The 24,398-nt window shown below is 40.1% G+C and overlaps 1 protein-coding gene across 1 annotated transcript in view; it reads right to left on the minus strand.

The window, feature by feature from the left end:
• The window catches only part of dnah7 (dynein, axonemal, heavy chain 7), a 121,088-nt gene that overhangs the window by 78,124 nt on the left and 18,566 nt on the right, over window positions 1-24,398 (minus strand). Inside the window, exons 16-20 of the mRNA XM_034110349.1 lie at window positions 20,572-20,751; window positions 19,000-19,140; window positions 17,794-18,161; window positions 12,258-12,444; window positions 3,425-3,618 (exon numbers count right to left, since the gene is read on the minus strand). Of these exons, the coding sequence (XP_033966240.1) occupies window positions 3,425-3,618; window positions 12,258-12,444; window positions 17,794-18,161; window positions 19,000-19,140; window positions 20,572-20,751 (1,070 nt within the window). The remainder of the gene's footprint in view (window positions 1-3,424; window positions 3,619-12,257; window positions 12,445-17,793; window positions 18,162-18,999; window positions 19,141-20,571; window positions 20,752-24,398) is intronic.

Consider the following 24,398-nt stretch of genomic DNA (forward strand, 5'->3'; position numbering starts at 1 on the left):
GTTTAAACATAGCCAATGACGCAAGAGATCTAATAGCAGCAGGTAAAGTATTCCAGTCAGTTGGGGCTTTGAACATGAACGCTCTTCTGCTAATACATGTTGTTGCAGAGGGGACAGAGAAATACATCTGAACAGAATGTCTAACTTGATGAATTGGTGAGTAGGGTACAAAATACTGCTTTAAATAAGGGGGATAGTTAAGATAATCCATTTAAATATCAGTTTCACAATTACGACGCCATATTAGGACCACTGAATGTAAAATACAGGGCAGGGGAGAGGTAACATTTTGTGATTTTGTTTTTTTTACCAGATTAAAAACATTTCAGAGGAAAGCATCTTGAATATTCTCTGACATTATAAAATCACAAATATACAAAAAGAACCAAGAAAATGCTTTTTTTTAAGCTTGTAAATGTGTCGTCCAGAGTGCTGTCTCTGTGGTCCTGCCTGACTCTCATCACACTACTTCCCTGATGGCTCCCACAGGATTGTTGACATCCTCGTGGATTCATCTTCTTATTATACTGTAGACACATGCATTTCCAAACATATGGACTACCTATGCTGTCAAATGTATTATCTCTTCGATTTACACACGGCATCTATTGCACGTCTGTCCGTCCTGGGAGAGGGATCCCTCCTCTGTTGCTCTCCCTGAGGTTTCTCCCATGTTCCCTTTAAACTGGGTTTTCTTCGGAAGTTTTTCCTTGTACGATGTGAGGGTCTAAGGATAGAGGGTCTAAGGACAGAGGGTGTCGTATTGTCATACTGATATTCTGTACAAACTGTGAAGACCACTGAGACAAATGTAACATTTGTGATATTGGGCTATACAAATAAACATTGATTGATTGATTGATTGATTGATTGATTGATTGATTGATTGATTGATTGATTGATTGTCATATTATTGGAACATTTCCGATAATTTTCATTTTGCGGTTTGACTTTTCTGTTTCTAATATAGAGTTTTTTCTCCTAAATCTAAAATGTTATTCTCAGCGATATCCATGATTGTTTCTTCCAAATGTAACAACTTTAATCTTGTATTTCTTTATTTTCCCCCTATATTAGCTCTCTAACCTGGCTCTGTAACTCTGAAATGTTTTTTATCTGTCACACACACAATGGAAACACTGATCTTCTCAATTTAAAAGAATGCAGCTTTTTTTCTCCGGCCGCATAATTGCCCAAGCTTTATTCACTTCATATTGCTATAGGCAACCCCTAGAGTGAAGATGGTTTATTAGCCTACGTTTACACTCAGTGTGCACGCCGTCTTTTGGCAGATAATGACTGTAACATTTAGAACACGAAAGACTAATGATGCACCCAGTCTGAACACCCTCCTGTGAAATTGAAAAAATGAAAGACTGCTGACATGAAGCAAGAGAAGAACTGTGTGTAGAAGAAATTGTTATCCCCGTCTCCCTTTCTTTTCTTTTAAATGAATTGTTATAAGACAATTGCTTTTTAGTGTTGCTGCTTCTCATCCTGAACACCAGCTGCGGAAAGGTCAAACTAAGCCTAGCTTAATGAGATAACTAGAGCACATGCAAATTCATGCTCATATAATGATAATTGCCCTCGCTGTATTCTATCCCTAAATAGCACAAAACAGTGGTAAAAGAAAAGAAAAAGGCTAGCAAGTGGACCTTGAGTCAAACTACTGTTTTAAAGGTCACTAATTAAATTGAACAGTTATTTTTAATGTTGAGTTATTCTTTAAAAGGTCATGGAATTGGGGGGGTTGCCCACTCTAATTTAAGGAATACATTTATTCGCCCCAAAAAACTTCCGCCAGACTTTTATTGTTCTTTACTTTCACAGCATGTCCTGTGACTTTTGCCGCTGCACAAAACTATTCTTGTCTTTAGAATCAAGATTGACAGGTTTTATTGTCATTTGTATGGTGGCCGACAAAGGCATATCCGTAACAACAGCCCAAAACACGTGAATAAGGAGAAACGCACTGCAGTTTCAAAAACGGTGCAAATATAAAAACACAAATGGGCCAAAACAAATGCAAATTACAAAAAATCTTAACCAACTTGAAAGCACATGCGCAGAATGAAACTCTGCGAGAGTGACAGTTGGCCAACTTTATAATCCCTGAACGTGAACAAGTGCACCCGTTCCAGTTGTGTGCAACACTTTTTATTGTCCCCCTTTCCATTCTGTTTTGTGCTTCTTGCAGCATTTTGTATTTTTTTTAGCGTTTTGTGTTTGCAGTGTTTTGTTTACGCAGCACTTTTAGTAAATGCTGCACATGTTTGTGTTTTCTTATTTTTATCAATTTTGAAAGTGTAGTGTTTTGGGCCGTTGTAATGTGTTTGCCCCTCTCGGCCACCGTATATATGCATAAAAGCTACAGTGTAGTTATTGGCAGCGAAAATCATAAAAAGTCCCAGGCCCCGAAAGAGGGCAACATATGATATACTTAAGACATAAAGAAATAAAGAAATAAAATAGTGATACAATGGTGAAAGTAAATGCAGGAATAAGTAAACATGTCCTAAGTAATATAACTGCACCTTCTTATTAGAATAGTCCTTCTTATTGTTACTAACTTATCTTGAATGTCACACAGTAAACATAGTCTTTTTTAAACTTGCTTCATATCTATATGTTTCTCTTTCTTGTTCTCGCTGTGGGCGAAAACGTTCTGGAAAAATTGAAACAATTATTTAAAAGCTCAAGCAATAATACTTTGGCATTTGGCACCTTCTATCCCTGAAATGCCATTGACCATTAACTCAAATTCGCAAGAAATGATCTTGAACTTTCCCGACAATACACTTCCAACGCCCCCACAGCGCCATTCAAATCCCCTCTCTGCAGAGGAGGTCACAACTGTGGGCATCTGTAATGATGTGATGACAATTCCCAGATGTGAGAATAAAAGGAAAGTAGAGTTCAAATGAAAAGAGAAAAGAAGATAGTAAAAAGGAAGATGATATCTTGTCAGGAATCACATATATTATTAACCAAATGCCCATGGTCAAAAAGACGAGGGTGGGTTATCAGCAGGACTGTGGGAGCTGAGTCTGAGCTGTAGTTAGCTGAATATTGTAAGCCCTAACATCAATCTCCGTAATACTTGTTTAGGTAATGTCAAATGCTGAATGTCTAATTTGAGTCTTTTTGTGCCACTAATGCTCTAATATTGTTAATGTTGTGTGCTAGTGTTAGTGTCAGTGTTAGCCACAGTCTTTCAGTCCCGCCTCAAAACACATCTTTTCAACTCTGTCTACCCATAAGCCCCCCCCCCCTCTGAATCAACTTCCTCTTGACTGCCTTTTTATTTTTTACTTACTTGTTTGCCTGTCCTTGTTTGTCTACCCTCCCTCATACTGTAAAGCGTATTTGAGTTGTGAAAAGCGCTATATAAATAAAATGCGTTATTATTATTATTATTTACCTTGTGGGGTCTTTGGTCTCTGAGAGGATTTCCAGCAGCTCCTCATTAGACAGGAAGAAGAACCGTGGGAAATAGAGACGCTTCTTCTCCAGGTAGCTGTTGAGGCCTTTCAGGATCATATCCAGAAGCTCGTTGGACTTTTTCAGCTTCTCTAGCATCTTGTCGATGGCAATTACTGCCAAGACATGCATGTCCTAACACAGAGAAGTGAGAATAGAGTACATTTTACATTTTGGTTTAAGTTATTTTAATTAATTTCAACATAGCACGTTGTTTTTGTGGTCAACTACCAACATCATCACAACTCGTGGTTAGGATCAGCATCAGGAATTAAGCAGGACAAATGCTCCTAAGGAGCAAAAATACCACAAAGGTTTCATTAGTAAATTAATTAATTAATAATACATTAATAATAAAAAGGTATATTATAAAGAAAATACATGAAGAAAAAAGGGGAAAAAAGCGGTTTTCTTAGAGTATCTTTGTAATTAAACATTTTTATCATTTTATCATATCATTTGGTATTCCTCAAAAAACATGTTTTGGATATCATGCCATTCAAATGTTTTATTTAAATTGTATACATTTTAAGAAATTGTAGTTTTTGTATTACTACCCCAAGCGGTAAGTAAGTGGGTCATTTTTTCAAAATGTAAAAAAAGTCTAAAAATCACTAAAATAGTGAAAAATTAAATATTAAATATTTCTAGTGTGAACCAAAATATAATACTAAATATTATACAAGTCTTAACTAAAATGACAAAAATGGCATAAAAACACATTATTCTAATACGGGTCCTTTTTGACCCACTTATGGAAGAGTGTAGGGTCCAGTCACTCGTGCATCTAAGGGTTAAGCTATTTACAATTAAAAACAGCAACTTTATCCACAAATTACTACACTTTTTTAAGTGCCGTCCAATTGTTGCAAACCTTTTTTGCATTTTCCACAATTAATTCAACTTCGTAATTTGTTTTCAATATTTAATATTTCCTTGCTTTTTATTGATACTTACTTTACTTTGTAAAGCACTTTGTTGTTTGTAAAAAACGCCTTATGAATAAATCAAGTTCAATTGGGCTTTCTCTAATGGGTCACTGAAGCCTGGATGTGAGAAAGCAGCAATTTTCTCTGACGGGTACATCTCGACTTTTGCACCAGGAGTAGCACCCTCTCTGCAAAGTGGCCAACGTGATGCATAAAAGCATTTAACCTTTTGGATCTACAAGCTTTGCCATCTTTCCCACAAATGAAATACTAAAACACTGCAATATCTTTCTTTAGCAAAACGTGCTCCATGCTCCACAGTGAGGCCCACTTGAAACAAAGCACTCTTCAAAAATCTATGAAGAAACAGTAATAGATACTGAGGCATGTCTCACAACTCAGAAATACTTCAGCTATGATATAATTGTATCTTTACTAAAACTCAATATTCTTTGGCACCAACCGGAAGAATCTAAATATAAAGCCTAATCTACAAGGTCAGACAGTGAATGGCGGAACCTACTCAAAAGGAACATTTTAGAATTAAAGCGCATATAATCTTCTCAATGTAATACAAATAAAATGCAGAAATGAGCAAAATTCTGAGCTAGTGTAGCCCAACTTAATGCAATAATTAAAAAAAGATTTACATAACCACTCATTTAAATACTTATGGTGTGGTTTTTAAGAGATTCTGTACCAAATAAGGATTTGTATTGAGTCTGTAGAATTTCGATAACATTCTGACATATTGTGCCCATGTTCAGGTTCATATTAGCATGTAGTGTCTCTCCTGGGACATGTCTCCATGCTTTAATGTTCAAAAAGCTCTTTATCTTTCTCATACTGCCTGTGCTGCAGCACCTCTTTTCACCCTCTGTCTGAAACCAGAGCCCAGTCTGCTCTGATTGGTTAGCTGGCCGGCTCTGTTGTGAGTGGTCAGCCTCCTAAAGATTTCTCGCCAATTAGCATATCACCTACAGCGTAGCGCGAGTGAGTGTTACATAGTGATGTCACTATGAAACGGAAGTAAACGAAGGAGTCCAATGGGGGCGTTTCAGGCAGAGGGGGTTGTGTGGCAGGAAAACTCCCTCAAAAGTGATAAAAAAAAACAGCTCTGCTTCTCCTGGTGAGAAATAAAAAAAACAATCTTTGTTTTGTTGCTCTACAGTTGTTAAATCATCACTAACCCTGTGAGGGGAAACAGCTGGTATTGATTAGCTAGCTTACAAAAAGGATGTAATGCTCTCATGTTTGTTTGATGCGATCGATTTGCCTTGAGCCGTTTCTTTTTACTTGAGACTTTTCATGTCTCCTGGCAACATGCAACGTGTAATGTCAAAACAGAACCATTTAAAAATCAATAGGATGTCTTCAAAAGTTCATGTACAGCTGTAAGACAACAATAGAAGACATTACAGTTATGGTGTATCGTGGCAATAGAACTCAATGTGAATAGGAAAGAATGAGAATGTTGGGCGTTGAAATGAAAAGTAAATTCTCTCTGGGAAAGCAGCAAAGAGGAGGAAGCTGAGTATCGCATTGCTTTAATTGACTTGGCACAGTTTCTGGTTTGCATTCAATATAAAGGTCACTGTCCATTCAAAGGAGGCTCAGCCACTGAAATACTTGTAATGAAGTGCTGTTTTGAAACTAAAACCACAGAGAGCATCTAGAATGAGAAAATAATAATTTTTGATCCCTCATGATTTGCTATTGATTTCTTATGATGAGTGGAAGCAGCGGCTGCTGACTCATGCCAAAGCCACTTTTCCTCCTCCTGGGCTCAGCATGTAATAAATAAAATAAATAAATAAATGGCATGAATGAGAGATGAAAAACATTTAGATCAGGTTTTTTTTTTTTTTTAGGGAATAGTCTGTGGATAATACTCAAGCTACGGTAAGCAACTGACTTTAAAGGCTAAATCGCAGACATTGTGTTTCATTGAGGCGTACAATTATACCGGCAAATTGAGTGTCTGATTGAGTGTGATTCCAGCTCTTTATAGATTTCATCAGGACAATGTTAGAACTTTTTTTTGAGTGAGCCAGCCAGAAGCTATTTATGAGCACATGAAGAGATAACAATGCGCTAATGTCTGTATTGTGCCTGATAGTGTGTGTGTTTTATACACCAAACAGATGGCTTCAATGGGGGACAGCAACTGTCTATAGCTGATATGGCAGCTCTGCAATCTGTGTGGGGAAATACATTATCGAAAGAAAACATTTGTCTTTGTTGGAATCTAAAACACACACACACACACACACACACACACACACACACACACACACACACACAAATGGTACATGGACTGCATTTATATAATGCTTTTCCATTCTTTGTGACCACTTGAAGTGCTTTAACATAAGTCAGCATTCACACTTCATACAGAGGCAGAGGCTGCCAGAGAAGGCGCCCCTGCTCAAAGAGGCTAACACTCACCCACCTTCACACACCTTTGGCCATCAGGAGCAATGTTGGGTTCAGTATCTTGCCCAAGGACACTTGGACATGTTGAAGGCATTGGCTGGGGATCGAACCAACAACCTCCTGATTTGAGGTGGAACATCTACCCAGTGTTGTAAGAAGTACTCGGATCCTTAAGTAAAAGTAGAAATGCTATGTTCTTCATTATAAGAAAAAGTCCTGTATTTAAAATATTACCTGAGTAGAATTACAGAAGAATTATCAGCTAAATGTACTTAAAGGTCCCCTATTATACTCTTTATCAACAATAAATTAAAGGTCTCAGATATATAAAAAAACATGTCTCTCAAGTGTTTCGCTTGATCACAGTGGCCTAATCAGGTTTTCAAATAGATGGATCAAGACAAAAAGAGAGAGAATCTTTTTTCCTGAAACCTTCCGAATCTCTGTACACAGGGGGACACTTATGTGTATGAAATACATGAAAAAGTGGATTTTGTATAATAGGGGACCTTTAAAGTATTTTTTTAAAAGTACTCTATATGCAACAAATACATGTAAGAGAAGTTTAATGTTGTAGTCCATCAATGTGGAGCGAATACTTATTTAAAGAGGCCCTATTATGCTTTTCCCTTTGCTGTAGAGTGCTATATCGCTGTTTGTGCATGTACATGCACTGCAAAGGCTAACATCCCTGTGTTCCCTCCAGAGGGAGTTTCTCTCCTGCACACTCCCAATCAAAGCAGACTGGGCTCTGGTTTCAGACAGAGGGTGAAAAGAGGTGCTGCAGCACAGGCAGTATGAGAACAATAAAGAGCTTTTTGAACATTAAAGCATGGAGACACGTCCCAGGAGAGACACTACATACTAATGTGAACCCTAATTAGCATAATAGGTCCTCTTTAACATTTGTGTTTTTATATGTAAAAAGTAACTATACAACAATATAAGTGTTAAATAAATGTAGTGCAGAGAAGAGTACTATATTTGCCTCTGAAATGCAGTGGAGTGAAATGAAAATACCCAAGTACCTAGTATAGTACGTAAGTACAGTACTTAAAGGAGCTCAGTTACATTCCATCACTTCAACTACATCGGAGCCACAGCTGCCTCTACCATACACACTTGACATCCTGTACAAATATAACCCTGAAGAGCTTTATATCTGCATGGGCATGAGTGCAATATTAAGTACGCTATTCTTTTGCTGACTACTATTGTCTTATTATTTCTGGCTCTATTAGTAAACAATATGTCAATCATCTTCTCCATGAGCTCAGATGGTCAACGGTGTCTCGCTGCCTCAGCTCATTAGAGGGGGCAAAGATTTGAGGTGCAACACATTTGAAAGAAAGGGTTCATAGACATACGTCTTTTTCTGCAATGCATGCAGTAATACAGAAGATACATGATATATTGAAGAAGGCAGCAAATCAAAAAGAAAACTAAAAAGAAAGTTGTCCGGTGCTGCTGGAGGATCAGTGGATCGTGAGCAGCTCCCGGTGGTTGATCTGATATTAACAGGTGAATTGTGGGTAGGAGAGCCTCTCTGTTGCTGCCTGCCTTTTTGCTCACTCCTTTCTTTGGTATATAGAGTTGAGATGATTCCAATTTCATGCACTGCTGATCAATGCCATGGACGAGATGAAGAGATGTGTTCTTTGTCAAGATTGTGATGCAGTGTTAGCCTATGCCTGGGGTTAGTTGTTCCTATAGCTGGCCTACATGGTGTGGGGAGTGAGACTGATTAGCTTCGAACATGGCAAGGAACTGGGGTTGCATAAAAAGATCAAAGTGTACATTTCCTCAAGGGACTCGTTTTATATCATTAAGTCAACTGACTAGGTGACATGGTCCATTTACTTTTTGTAATGTATTTATTGTATAACATAAACAAAACAGATTCATTCTACAATCAACCAAAACAGTGAAAGCAATAACTGCAGGAATGTGGTGTATAACAAGTGACTAGAGTTATTCCAACGCAGAGTATTTCCTGTGAATATTTCATCAGGGATTAGTTTTCTTCACGGACCCCTGTGAAGCTTTGGTGACCCCTAGTGAGGGCTTGAGACTAAAGGATGGAAACTAGTAGAGCAACTGATTCGCTTTCTTTCATTCAATATTAATATGAACCTACAGTATTGAATACTTCCCATTATTAGCTGAAAACATTTCAAAGAAAGCTCAAACTAAAAGGCAAAAGGTGTTGTTGTTTTTGCTCCCTAAAATGTCATTTTTGCAATTCAGCCATCTTTCTAGTTTGTGAACTCGGTATACATTCCCTGCAAATATTGTATTGCCTTCCCAGGGTCAAAACAACACAGCTTCTATTCAAGGTCCACCTGGGAAAAACCTTCTGAATACCTGAAGTCTGCCCCCACCCTAAGTTATCTTAAATCAAGTCCCTCGCGCTTCAATCATCTTCACTTTAGCTTTTTCCAGAAGTGATCTAACTATATTTTATTATTATACTTCTGCACGTACAAAGTACATCCTCTGTATTTACATTGTTTAATTACCTTCTTTCACTTATCAACTATATATTTCCGTTGTGTTTGTTTTATTTATGTATTTGTATTGTGTGTAAATGCTTATGTTAAGCAATTGGTATTCCCTCATATAAACATATAAAAAGATTCATTGATGATTTTTTTTCTATAGATACATGAAATCAACTCAAGTTAGGCTTGAACAATTAAAACACGTCTCATGTTTTTCACTATGGTTTATAGTTGCCAGGCAATGTTCAAATGATCTGTAACAAATGTCCACACTACCAGATAATATATATTTTGTATGAATTAAAACTGTGGAGACTTTAAACAGACAAAAACGTAAACTTCTTCCCCAGCCATAGGAGTTGCTAATGTGAAGAACACGGCTTCTTCTTTTGATCAGTGTTCTGAAACAGTGAGCTGTACCGAAGCTGCCTGCATATTACTGTGTAGGAATGGTTGATAATCTTCTGTGCTTTAAGACGACATAATTACCTTACGAAGAAACACAATGGCAACATCAAATGGCGTGCCTTATTTCTGATTAAATTCACACAGCAGGTAACAATATAAAAAACGTCCTGATTGTCTGAACATATTAAGGTAGTTGAGCAGCTGATTGAAGCCAGTATTTAAAATAATGTTTCCCTCGTATTACTTTGACTAAACGTTGTGATTATTAGACACACCGTAGAGTGGTGCAGTGATAACCATGGTTGTAGGCCAACCTGTAAGTTAGCATTGCAAGGGCTCCATAGACCAAAAGCAATGGGATTTGTGGCATAGGCAGATTCATGATGCGTACAGCAGGATAATACCCATATATCGTATACACTTATTTTATAATAGTTGAAGAGTAAATGCAATGCAAGTAAAACGCTTACGTAATGCTTTAAACTACATCATGGTCACATGACTTAACTACATCTCTGCCAAGCTAAAGGCAACATTTCCTGTGATGACGTGCAGTATTCTTTCTTTAGTCACTTACAGTGACAGTAGCTACTGCCGTTTCTAAAACACATAAACGCTACAGACATTCAACAGCAGGGCATACTGATGTATTTTACGTCATAAAACAAGACGTGGAAATCTTGAAAGCTTGGGTTAACCACAGATCCTATTTCAGGCGTTTAAAGAGAAACAAACTCAAAATCATTGACTTCGAGATGTGGAACGCGAAAATGCGTACTCATTTCTGCACCCCTCGATAATCCCTGTTCAGTTCCTTTGTAGGTTTTTACTTGTTATTCTAGCTTTACGTTAGTCTTGAGAAGTGAGGATGAAGTCTCTGCATACGTATAGTTTCACAGAGTTAACTTGATACACTTAAGTAATGGGGCCGATTTCTTGAAGCTGGATAAGCAGAAATGCAAGTGTAGAAAGTACTGTAGCAACATTTGTGCCAACATGCTTTATAACAGCGTGCGCACAACTCACAGTAGACTGGACAGTATGCGTGCACATCTGAGTGTGTAGGCTTCTTATCCCTTGGTGACCTCATTTTCTTTGTGGCTCAGGCTGGCCCTGCCCCTTCCAGACAAAATCCATAATTTCTATTTGATGGTGCAGTCAGGCTGGGCCTTCTGGAGGACACTGCCTGAAATTGATGTGTCTCATTTCAGGTCTACTGAGGATGCCAATTACCCTTTTGGAGACTCTTTGAGGATGCTGGTGCAACACTCCCTTGTTTCTGTGCAGTCGTTCCACAACTATCTCAGTCTGAATAGTCCTTTCCGCTTCTACTGTATATTTCTGTGCCTGTTTTCTCGTCTGTATATACTTCATACCCTCTGCTGTCACACTCAGGGTCGGGCGTAGTTGAATGTTTATGTTTGTTTTTCCCCACAGGCTCAGGTTTTAAAGTTTAAAAAAATAGTTTTAAGTTGAATTTGTTATAATTATAGTGGACAACCTTAAATTGTAATGGTTGCACTGCCTGTGTACTTCATACTTTAAATTGGACCTGTATTTGGAGACTGATGAAAAAGGGATTCCTTTTCAGCTTATCTTATTTGCTGCTTCTGAACATTAAAACAAGTTTCCTGCATTATCATTTTCCTTTTTATTTCTTAGGAGGCATGTCACTGTGTGATCCTCTAACAATCCATTATGTTACTGTAAAACAATTGAAATGTTGAAAAGTGTGATGGTTAGATGCTTTATTCTGTCAAAATGTTATATTTGTATTTGGGTTTGATGTGTTGAAGGGACAACAACTTACTTATTGTGCAACCTTGTGTTGTGTTGTGACATTGTGTACTGTGTGTTTATTTAAAAGAGGGTATTTATCTCCATCATGCCTTCTTGTCAATGTTAGGGACTATTACCAGCTAGGACACATTTCATTTTATGTATCATATATATATATATGTTATTTGTTATTTCTATGATTTAACTTGCACTACTTATTTTCAATTATTCTTTACCAATGAATTTGTTTACACATGTTTAATTAGCAATTAGCAGGGACTCTTAGCTGCAACATTTCCATTACTAATAACTGCTGATTGCTGTGCATACGATAATATAATAACTTGAAGGTAGATAACTAACAACAGACAGTGTTGCAGACGCGTAGCACTGACCCACAGCAACAATCGTAGACATTACTTTTTCTCTGACCATAAAGTTATAGTCAAATAATATTTCCTTGGTAAAGGGCACTATTGGCAAATCAATGTAACTTCCTGTTGCATTCAGCAAGGTCAGCCAATAGGTGAGGGTACGCTTTTTTTCAACAGCAGATGTAGAAGAAGAGTTTTTGTTTCTCTATAACGGTGTTTAGATGACGAATATCAGTATAGCTGTTTATGGTCATGTATCTTCCTAATCAATACCCCATCATGCTCCAATAATACAATCTTAGGGAAACAAACCTAAACATAAAATAATATGTAAACAAGCAACTTACCAGGGAAACCAGTTTGATGGTTTCCCTCCAGGTTTTGTCCACAGCTGTGAAGCGGCGTCCCTCCTCAGGCATCTGAGTCATGATATCAGGGGAGCTGAAGATGGGCTCCAGGTAGAGCCAAGTGGACTGCACCTTCAACCAGTCGTCCATGATCTCCTGGAGGAGCAGAAGTTTGGCCTCCCATTCCCTACAGGAGGAGAAAAGAGTTTGGAAGTCGGTATATACAACTTTAATAAAGGCACTTTCAATTCTGATGTATGTCATATTCTTACTTTGTTGTTAAGTATCTAAACTTTGCCACTTTTATGTTTGAATTTATTTGATCATTTTCTCTGGTCCCCTCCCCAATCTGATCAATGACGACATGTATAGCCGCATGTCATCATTTCAACACTGGTTGTCTTGGTGGTGCCCAGCAAACGATGTGGGCTTCGTAAATAATTGGACAGCCTTCTGGGGAAAACCTGGTCTGATTAAGAGAGACGGCATTCATCCTACTTTGGAAGGTGCAGATCTCATTTCAGCAAACATTTCAGAGCTTTGTGGACTTAATCCATGACAAACTGGAGTTGAGACCAGGAGGAGGAGTCGCAGTTTTATATGTTTCTCTGCGCTCTCTCCAATAAAATACCCAATATTAGCGGTGTGTGCGTCTGCCCAAGGACAATTTAAAGTAAAACCTAATAGAGGTGTCACACATAATAACTTAATAAAAGTAAATGTAACAACTACTACAGTGGAACAAAACAGGAAGATTAAATGTGGTCTCTTAAACATAAGATCTCTAGCATCTAAAGCAATATTGGTAAATGATTTAATATCAGATTACAATATTGATATATGCTGTCTCACTGAAAATTGGTTGAGACATGAAGAATATGTCAGCATAAATGAGGCCACTCCACCCAGCCATATCAATATTCATATTGCCCGAGGCACGGACGAGGAGCTGGAGTTGCAGCAATCTTTGACTCAAGTTTACTTATCAATACTAAACCAAAATTAAATCATACCTCCTTTGAAAGTCTCCTTTTTAGTCTTACGCATCCGACCTGGAAAACTTTGCAGCCAATCTTATTTGTTACAGTGTACGGTGCACCAGGTACTTATTCAGAATTCTTATCAGAATTCTCTGAGTTTTTATCATCTTTGGTTCTTAAAACAGACAAAGTAATTATCGTAGGTGACTTTAATATTCATGTTGACGACAATACAAATAGCCTTACTGTTGCATTTAACTCTATATTAGATTCTGTTGGTTTTTGTCAGAGTGTAAATAAACCAACCCACTGCTATAATCACACTCTCGACCTTGTTCTGACTTATGGTATTAAAATTGAGCAACTATTAGTCGAACCGCATAATCCTGCTTTATCCGACCATTTCTTAGTAACTTTTGAAGTACTGTTACGAGACTACAAAGCATTAGTCAAAAGCTCTTGCAGCAGAAACCTATCTGTTAGTGCTATAGCCAAATTTAAGGAAGAGATTCCACCAATACTTAACTCGATAGCATGTCTGCATGTAAGGGAGGAAACTTATAAAAAATGTACACCACCCCAAATTGATCATGTTGTTGATAGTGCTACCGATGCGCTGCGAATAAAATTAGACTATGTTGCTCCTTTGAAAAAGAAGAAAATAAAACAACATAGACTAGCTCCATGGCATAATGCCGAAACCGCAAAATAAAGCAAAAGTTGAGACAACTTGAAAGGATATGGCGTTCCACTAAACTTGAAGAATCTCGTTTAATTTGGCATATATGAATATAAGAAAGCACTGCGTAAAGCGAGAGCAGCCTACTACTATTCATTAATTGATGAGAATAAGAATAATGCAACATTTCTTTTCAGCACTGTAGCCAGGCTGACCGAGAGCCACAGCTCGATTGAGCCTTCTATTCCCATAGCACTCAGTAGCAATGATTTTATGTGATTTTAACGATAAAATTGTTACTCTTAGAAACAAAATCAATAACCTCTTGCCTTTAACCAGCTGTTATCAACAGCTGTTATCAACAGCTCCCGGAAATTTAAGTTCTAATATTACACTAGATAGTAAACTAGAATGCTTTTCAGCCATATACCTTGAACAATTAAATTAAATGATTATTTCTTCTAAACCATCAACATGTATCTTAGACCCGATTCCAACTAAGCTGTTAAAGGAAGTGTTTCCATTAATTAGCACTTCTTTATTAAATATTATGAATATGTCTTTATTATCAGGCTATGTTCCACAATCATTTAAAGTTGCAGTAATAAAACCTCTTCTTAAAAAGCACAACCTCGATCCAGAGGTTTTAGCCAATTATAGACCTATTTCTAATCTCCCATTCCTCTCAAAAGTTATTGAGAAAGCAGTCGCAAAACAGTTGTGTGATTACTTAAAAAACAATGATTTATTTGAAGATTTTCAGTCTGGCACATCATAGCACAGAGACATCTCTGGTTAAAGTCACAAATGACCTTCTAATAGCCTCTGACAAGGGACTTGTCTCTATTCTTGTTTTGCTCGATCTCAGTGCTGCATTTGATAATATCGACCATGATATCCTATTGCAAAGACTAGAGCACTTAGTTGGCATACAGGGAATTGCTTTCGGCTGGTTTAGGTCCTATCTATCTGAACGCTCTCAGTTTGTACGTGTTAACGATGAATCTTCCTTGCAAACCAAAGTTAGCCATGGAGTGCCACAGGGCTCAGTGCTTGGACCTATTTTGTTCACACTATATATGCTTCCGCTAGGCAATATTATAAGGAATCATTCTGTAAATTTCCACTGTTATGCGGATGATACTCAACTATATTTATCCATCAAGCCTGATGAAACCAATCACCTAAATAAAATTCAAGACTGCCTCAAGGACTTAAAAACGTGGATGACCTTAAACGTTTTGATGTTAAACACGTTATTGTACTCGGCCTAAACGAATCTACGAAACAAACTATCTAAAGATATACTAGTTATGGATGGCATTAATTTGGCCTTCAGTGAGACCGTAAGGAATCTTGGTGTTATATTTGATCAGGATTTATCCTTTAACACCCACATAAAATCAATCTCAAGGACCACCTACTTCCAACTACGCAACATTGCCAAAATTAGGCATATCTTGCCTCAAAACGATGCAGAGAAACTAGTCCATGCATTTGTTACTTCTAGGCTGGATTATTGTAACTCTTTATTATCAGGGTGTACCAAGAAGTCAGTTAAGTCGCTTCAGCTGATTCAAAATGCTGCAGCACGTGTACTAACTAGAGTTAGGCAAAGGGACCACATTACTCCTGTTCTGGCTGCCTTACACTGGCTCCCTATAGAACACAGGATAGAATTTAAAATTCTTCTTCTCGCCTACAAAGCCCTTAATGGGCAGGCGGCCATCTTACCTTAAAGAACTCATTATACCCTACTGTCCTACTAGGGCATTGTGTTCCAATAATGCAGGGTTGTTGGTTGTTCCTAGTCTCTAAAAGTACAATGGGAGCCAGAGCCTTTTCTTATCAAGCTCCACATTTGTGGAATCAGCTTCCAGTTTGTGTTCGGGCGGCAGGCAGCCTATCCGTTTTTAAGAGTACGCTTAAGACCTTCCTTTTTGATAAAGCTTATAGTGATAAAATAAAATAATCTAATAAGAGTGCATTGACGTAGATACGTTGTGCCTCTTCACCTATACATTTGAGTTCTTCCTCTTTCACTTGAATCCTAAAGACTTGGATCTTGTATTTGGAACTCTCAAGGTTCTAATAGAGGAGAACAGGTTGCAGAGAAGGCCTAGCCCGGCCCGGGAGTGTGGAACGTAGCCACTAGCCACAGATCTACTCCTTACCAACCAATTCAGGTTCCAGTGGGGATCTCTCTCCCTGCGTGTGCCTCTCCACCTCTGTTTCCTACTTCTTACTTGCTACCCTTTTCCCTCAACCTATCCTAAGGGAGTGCATGTATGTAGACACGTTAGTTTAGCTGCTATAGGCTTGGACTGTTGGGGGGGGCACCTTACTCGGTCTTTCTGGCTGTTTGTACCTGTGTACTCTCATGTTCCGTTTAACCCAGCTTCCCCCAAATCTCTTTTTTTGTGTCCATATATACGCCGGGATGCTGAGTCGAGGCTAATCCTGTTGATGTGGTCGTGTGTCCTGGATCCTCTATCCTGAGTACTGGATCTGAGTCCTGGACTTCGAGTCGTGGCTGAACCTTTCTTTGCGGTCCTGCTTGACTCTCACCATACTACTTCCCTGATGGCTCCCACAAGATTGCTGACATCCTCGTGGATTCATCTTCTTATTATAGACACATGCATTTCCAAACATTTGGACTACCTATGTTGTAAATGTATTATCTTTTCGATTTACACACGGCATCTATTGCACGTCTGTCCATCCTGGGAGAGGGATCCCTCCTCTGTTGCTCTCCCTGAGGTTTCTCCCATTTTTCCCTTTAAACTGTGGGTTTTCTCTGGAAGTTTTTCCTTGTACGATGTGAGGGTCTAAGGACAGCGGGTCTAAGGACAGAGGGTCTAAGGACAGAGGGTGTCGTATTGTTATACTGATATTCTGTACAAACTGTGAAGACCACTGAGACAAATGTAACATTTGTGATATTGGGCTATATAAATAAACATTGATTGATTGATTGATTGATTGATTGATTGATTGATTGATTGATTGATTGATTGATTGATTGATTGATTGATATAGCTTTTTAGTTTAAGCCTATTTTACAAACCTAATTCCTCTCAATAACTCAATAAATCTGTGTTTATGTATGCACCGTTTTAAACCAAAGCAAATGTGTAAACTGTTTCTGAATCTGATTATAATTAATATAACTTAATATATTTTTTGTAGAGGAACAATAAGCCTAGAACAAACCAGTAAAAATGACTTAAAGGTAAAAGAGGTTTTGGTAATCCTGAATGTGTATTTATATTATCTGTAGTAAGTACACTTACTACTGTATAAAAGGCTGTTGCGATCAGTTCATTTGGCACCAGAATAGGATTATTGGTCCACACCAGAGTTCGATGCTAACACACAAGGTTAGATAATTACATTATAAAGCTCTCATGGGATTAAAAGAGCAACTTTCAAATGCTGCTTTAGCATTCTGCCAAATATGGCACAATACATGTTTAAAGGCTGCAGGGAAGCCTGTGTCAAACTGTGCCATGCAGCAATACTGCAATCATATCAGAAACAACAGAGGCTGGGGAATGTTTCTTCATTTGCTGACCAGAGAGGCAAATAGAAAGCTGAGTAGTAATGAATTAATTATACAATATGCTAATATGAAACGGTTGTTTTCCAAGTTTCACAAAGGTTACATTAAGTACAAATCCGCAACAGACAATTTGCTTTTTTAGTTTAAGATAGAGGTATCATTTGAAGGTGTATTTAATCAAAAACAGCAATAGCACCCAGCACAAGAGGAGATACTGTAATGAAAACATCATTAACCAGCCCGGCCATGTGTACTAACTTCATAACATTAATGAATTGCTTTTTCAGGCAAAACAATTCCTACAAAACTCACCGTATCTCCACCTCGAAGGGCTTGATGAAGGGCGAGCCCCTCATGGTTTGTGTCTTCACGATGTGATCGTCCAACAGCATCTGCACCTCGTCCACGGATGACAGGATGGAGGTGCCCGTCTCTCTGTAGGCCAGTAGGATGAACTCCATTTCGCCCCACTCCATGGCCATTTTCTCCATGGCCTTCTCCAGAGAATACTCCTTGCCTGCTGCCTCGCTGATGCCCTCAAAGCTGCCCAGGTGCTGTTCCAGGTGCATGGAGAGGAACTGATCCATGCAGGCCTCCTCGTCAGCTGGCTTCAGGGAGATTCCGGACACCTCTGCCATGGCATTCCAGTGGCGCTCACGCAGGCCTGGGTTACACAGCACCTATGATGACCAAGAAGGAGTACAACATGTATACTATACTGTATGTATATACGCCTACTAGCCTAGCTCAGTCAGTAGGCACTTTTGGGGGGAACTGGAGGGCACCGGTTCAAGTCCCGATTGGACTAAGTAAAAAGTGTGGACTGGTAGCTGGAAAGGTGTCAGTTCACCTTCTTGGCACTGCCGAGAGGTCCTCAAGCAAGGCACCAAACACTCAACTGCTCGGGACAGCTAACCATTGCAGCCCCCCTTGCTCTGACACCACTCCATTACATTTGTAAGTCCTGTTTGTGCATTATTGCAATATTGGCATTACTTTACAAGCTGACATTTTTATCCAAAGCTCCTCTTATACAATTCAATACCGTAAACAAATGAAGCATCGAAACACCCTTTTGTATGATACATTGGCAGTTCCTCGACCAATTTTTTCTGGGCGGGGGTTATTTCATGAAAGGGGCACAATAAGTGATATAATTTTAGGAGAGTGCACAAAATAAACCATAAAAAACATGATTGGTATTCACGTCAGTAACCTAAATATGTGATGAGGCATTATTGTTTGTGCAACATTGTCACAGGTGTTATTATCAAACTCTTTTTTTGGATGGGGGTCACAGTAGGGTCTGTGCTTAGTGTTACAGATGCACTGGCCCCTGCTGCCCCTCCCCACCCATTTTATGAGAGGCCTGACCATCTGAAATGTAGACAACAACAGTGTAAATTGAATTTAAAAGTAAGTCTTCTTCTTCTACTACTAACTGTATGCTTGTCATAAACTAGTGTAGAGACATGTATTAGTTTCACCTCTATAGCTATTGTTTCATTGGGGTCTTACCTGCACCAAAGGAATGTTTTCTTTGAAGTCCTCCACCTTAGTCTTCATACTGGTGGCTATGCTCAGGGCACTGGGAACACCACTGAAGCCTTTCTCCAGTTTGTACAGAGTGCGCCAGTAGTTACCAACATCCCCTTCTACCTGCAAGAGTGGAGTTTGCATTACAATGAGTCCAGCAAATCCAAATTATGAATTAATAATTGTCAACCAAAATTGTATAATAAAACAGTCTGTTAAACCAAAAACCAAATGTCTACTTTATATAGAAATACCTGCAGTGTGCTCACTGGCCTCATTGCAACTGAGTCATAGTTAATCTTATTAGTATCAACTGTGGCGTGAACACTGCAATTGCACTATCTTCATGTTTAATCCATTATAGACTTTTAGCAAATGTATTGAGGAGGATTTATTTATTATATTATTTTACTTTATAAAATCCTATGTATGTGTGTCTTTTAATATGGCCTTGTGTTTCTTTTATTTCTTAATGCCTGTTTATTTCTTAAATAATGATGTGTGAATTGCCTTGTTGTTGCAAGATGCTAAACAAAATAAAGCATTGCTTTGCCAGGCGGCTGCTATAAAAGGAGAGCCAATAAGAGCTGTCTGGCTTTAACACATCAGGACAAACAGAAACAGAGACATCAATCAAACAGCAGGGAGCAGGATGCTGGTGTGTGTGTGGTGTGGTGTGGTGTGGTGTGGTGTGGTGTGTGTGTGTGTGTGTGTGTGTGTGTGTGTGTGTGTGTGTGTGTGTGTGTGTGTGTGTGTGTGTGTGTGTTGTGTGTGTGTGTGTGTGTGTGTGTGTGTGTGTGTGTGTGTGTGTGTGTGTGTGTGTGTGTGTGTGTGTAAATATTATTCACAGGTACACATCTCTGTCTCCATGTTATATATGATTGATAACACATTTTACATTCATTCTATGTAGGCGTAGCAAGAAACAAAAAAAAGATTGGTATGCTATATGACTGATATATGAAATAAAGTGTGTTCCAAGACAAGAATCTATAAATGCGTGTGTAGGTGTGGGAGTGTTGCATTGTGAACATGGAGTAGCTTTTCATTGTATGCACTGTTATTGACAATGAAGAGATTTCAAAGCTTTCAAAGAATACAGAATGTCAGCATTATTCTCAGATTCCTCTGTTACTGCTGACAATCACAATTAATCGATGGGTACATTGACTTAGCATGACTGCACCAACTGTAATAAAATGTTATTAAAGGGGCCCTATTATGCTCATCCTCAGGGTTAGTTTTGTATGTTGTGCTTTTACTATGACATGTTCACATGTTTTAATGTTTAAAAAGGTCTTTATTTTCCGCATACTTCCTCTGCTGCAGCACCTCTTTTTAGCCTCTTTGAAATTTGGTATTTTAGCTTTTGCAGAACATTAACATGGACAACAACCTAACACACACGACAAGAAAGAGAAAACCCCCAAAAGCATAAAAGGTGCTTTCACAATGGCATTTTAAGCATCACTGATGCTGTCCTGAATATAAAAGGTGTCCCTGCTCATTTTTAAATTGTTGAAGGTTAAATATACATCCTGAACTTTCTGGTACCTTGTCTGGGTTCACACCCGAGAGTGGTCCATGGAGCCACTGATCATACTGGTTTAGGAAATCAGTGCCTGCCTCATAGAGGCGCAAAAAGGGTGTGAGCTTGTCGTGGATCTTCTTACGCTCTGGGTATTGGGAAATAGTCCAGCCATAGGCGTCCTCCTCCATGTTGAATTCATTTATCTTTGGAGAGGAGCAGAAATAGAAGCATGGATAAAAACATAAATGGATAAATAGAGCCCTTTCAAGTCGTGACAAAGGTATTCGGAAGAGCCAATGCTGCCCTCTACAGGTTAAACATTTGAAAGCAGAAACCATCATCAATCAATTAATCCTCTCTACAATTAATATATCTTTTAATCAGAAACATGTCTAGTCAATAAAACCCACTTTTGTAAGAATTTATTTATTTATTTGTATTTATGTGTTATTACTTTCTGCTTGTTTTAATCTGTGTTTTATAGTCTGGTTAGTTGCTGGTTGTTGCATTATCTGTGTGTATTAAATATTTGTATTTGTTATATGAAAAGCATTTGGTAACTCTGTTTGAAACGTGCAACAGAAATAAAGTTATATTAATATTTCATTGTTATATAATTTGTGAAGAATTCTAAAATCTGAGTTTATACTGGCATGGAGCAATACTTCAAAAGTGGATTTTAATTATGCTTATGCTATATTGCTTTATCATTGTTTGGGTATCAATATAACTCGTCTGATACTGCCCACTACAATATTGCCCTTCTGTCAATCTGTGAGTTGATCCCTTATTTCTCTACAACATTGTGTTTTTCAACATTGATATTCTAGTGCAGGGGTTCCCAAAGTGGAGGTCGCGACCCCGAAGGGTTCCACAAAATCCCACATAATTTGATTCTACTTGTAGGGGCACACCGCACACTCGAAATGCGGCGCAGCTTTTTTGGGTTTCACGTAACGCCCATATTTGCCTATAAATAGTCAAAGAAACGCCCATTCATTCATTCATTTTGACTGACTGCATGAAGAAGATCGCAGGAAATGACAACAGAACTGCTAAAAAAGACGTCTCACACCGTGTCAGATTTTGGTTATTTTGGGGAGGTCGAGATAAATCATATTGTTTGGTGGATGCAGTTTGAACCAGAGTAGCAGCATGGAGTTCGGATCGTCACCAAAATAAATAAATAAGTGGTCCGAAAAAAGTTAATGACAAAATAAATACACATAGCCAACCTTCCTCAGGCAGTGTGTTTGTACCGGGGACAGGAGACCCCCCCTTGATGAGAGACTGTAAGAAATGATCGGGGAATCCCTCCGGAGTGGAGTCATGACGACTGGATCTGAATTATGTTTTTGTATTTGGTGGTTTGTGTTCCAGCTTTCGATCAGCAACTATATATCCATAATCCACCAGTTAAAGGAAATACAACGAATGTGTTGTGTTATATTAGCTGCGAGACTTGTACCTCAATGCGAGGGCGTTTAAGAACAAATCTATCCATCCGAAATATACAATTAATCCTAGAAGTTCTCATTCATAACACTCCGTTCGATGTCTCACTATGGGATGCGCCTCATCGCGGAGCAAACAGAAGCATCAATCTCATTACGCCAATCCTGATTGGCCGGTGATTCTTGACGTCAACGTCAGGGGAAATCACCCCCTATAAGTAGCCTGCGCCACGACGCATGCGTCATTCAAACACCTCTTCTCGCTTCAGAGCACATCTCGAACGGTAGCCGGGCTAGCTCAACAGTCCACAGACTGAACCCAAAGCTAATTTTCGGTCGACGGGCGTTAGCCGGCTACCCGATTCTCTCACAGAAAAGTATTATAGTCAACCTCGCCGTTCTTCCTCTGGAGTAAGGTAAGGTTTTGACTTCAAGTTAGCAACACACCAGTTGCTAACTTGTGTTTTTTCCCCTCACTACCGACACCACGGTAGCGAGGACACTTTTTTCTTCTCTCTTCCACGGAGGGGAAAAGGATTACAGGAATATTACCATACCAGGTAATATCCTTGAGAGAAAAAGACCCACGCTGTCCTTTTTTCCCCGGATTAAAGACAGATCGGTAAACATTTTTTTCTCGAACGTACCTGTCATGAGCGGACCCTCTCCACGCCTCACGGCGAACAAGATGGATGCCTCTCCCCCTCACACCAGAGGAGTCAGGAACTCGGAGGCTCGGCGCTGCGGTTGCGGGTTGAAAGTGTCAGGCACAGACTCACACCAGATCTGTTCGTCCTGCCTCGGGCTGGAACACGCCCAGGAGGCCATCGACAACCCCGGCTCGTGCGGACATTGTGCCCGCCTCACCGTGAAGAGCCTCCACCGAAGGTTAGCGCAACAAGCTAACCTGTCGGGACGGGACCCCCCTCATGTCCACTGATCTGCCGACCGGCAATCAGGACACGGGGACGTCTGCCGCAGAGGTGGAGCCCCTCACTGCGGTCTGGGGCTCACCGACAGCGGCACCCGCAGAACCGGAATCCCGCGCCATATCAGGCCGAGATCCGGTGGCGGCAAGAAACGCGGGAACGGGGCCCCACGCTATACCAAGCTGGGGCTCCCGACTGGACCTCACCATGGTTTCACCCGCGGAAGATGTCCTGGAGTTAGACTACATGGAGGACGAAGAGTACACCTCTGAGTTCCTCCTGTCTGACTCGGATGAGCAAGAAGACGACGTCTTCGTGTCACCAGCTCAGGCTGCAAAGCTGGGAGCGATGGCTGCTCTCTCGGCGATAGCACACCAGCTTCGCCCTGTCTCAGTATGGACCTACAAGCCGTGTGTCAGCGCGCTGCGGCCAGACTAGACAAGTTGGCCGAGAAAATCTCCGGTTCTGGCTGCAGCTCAGGCTCAGCCAACCCAGAATTTCGGCCAGCAGTCGAGGAAGAAGAAGCGAGCGGCGTGACAGCCCCTCCTTCTCCCCTCCGTGAATGTGTTCCCGCCACCTCGAGAGATGCCTAAACGCCATCCTCAAGTCCACACAAACACATGTCACACGTTGGTTGATTCCTCTGTCATTAAACATTTGCCGCTGACGCATCCAGGCCGAGCGCCGAGGGCGCAGCTCAGAAAAATGAATAGAAAATCAATAAAACCAATTTTCTCCCCTTTTGAGAGCAGCAACGGCATCTCTCAAAAGGCGGATTATTGACGGGTCTGTGAAGGCACCACCGCCACGCGCAGTGCCGGCTGGAGCTGTAAGCGTGACATCTCAGCTGGCTCTAAGGAGCATGCAGCAGGAGATACTCACGACACCCAAGCTGCCTCGAACTCTGCTCGGTTTAAAACACCGAAGACGCAGAGGTCGCAGCCCATCCCGAGTCCCCAGCCCAGGCTGGAGACGAGGGCCGGCTAGAGCTGTAAAGAACGGCCCGTCAATCCTTCCCCTTTCAAGAGCAGCTACGGCATCTCTCAAAGGACGGATTATTGACGGGTCCGTGAAGCCACCGCCACACACATGCGCAGTGCCGGCCGGGGCTTTAAGGGCACCACCGGCACGCGCAGGCGCAGTGCCGACTGGAGCCGTGAGGGCACCACCGGCACACACATGCGCAGTACCGGCTGGAGCTGTAAAGGCACCTCCGTCACGCACCTGCGCAGTGCCGGTCGGAGCCATAAGAGTGACATCCCAGCTGGCTCTAAGGAGCATACAGCAGGAGATACTCATGATGTCTGCCTGGGCTTCTCAAAACAGTTATAATGTATCTGTTTTCACAAACCCAGAGAGTCAACCCACATTCTGGAGAGAAGGGTTCTCTCTCTCCCAGAAAGAAGGGTTTTATCTATAAAACCCACCGAGCGGAGTCAGATTACGGAGGAAAATGTCCTCGTAAAG

Source organism: Pseudochaenichthys georgianus, chromosome 21 (assembly GCF_902827115.2).
Source record: "Pseudochaenichthys georgianus chromosome 21, fPseGeo1.2, whole genome shotgun sequence".
In the NCBI taxonomy this organism is placed as follows: Eukaryota; Metazoa; Chordata; class Actinopteri; order Perciformes; family Channichthyidae; genus Pseudochaenichthys; species Pseudochaenichthys georgianus.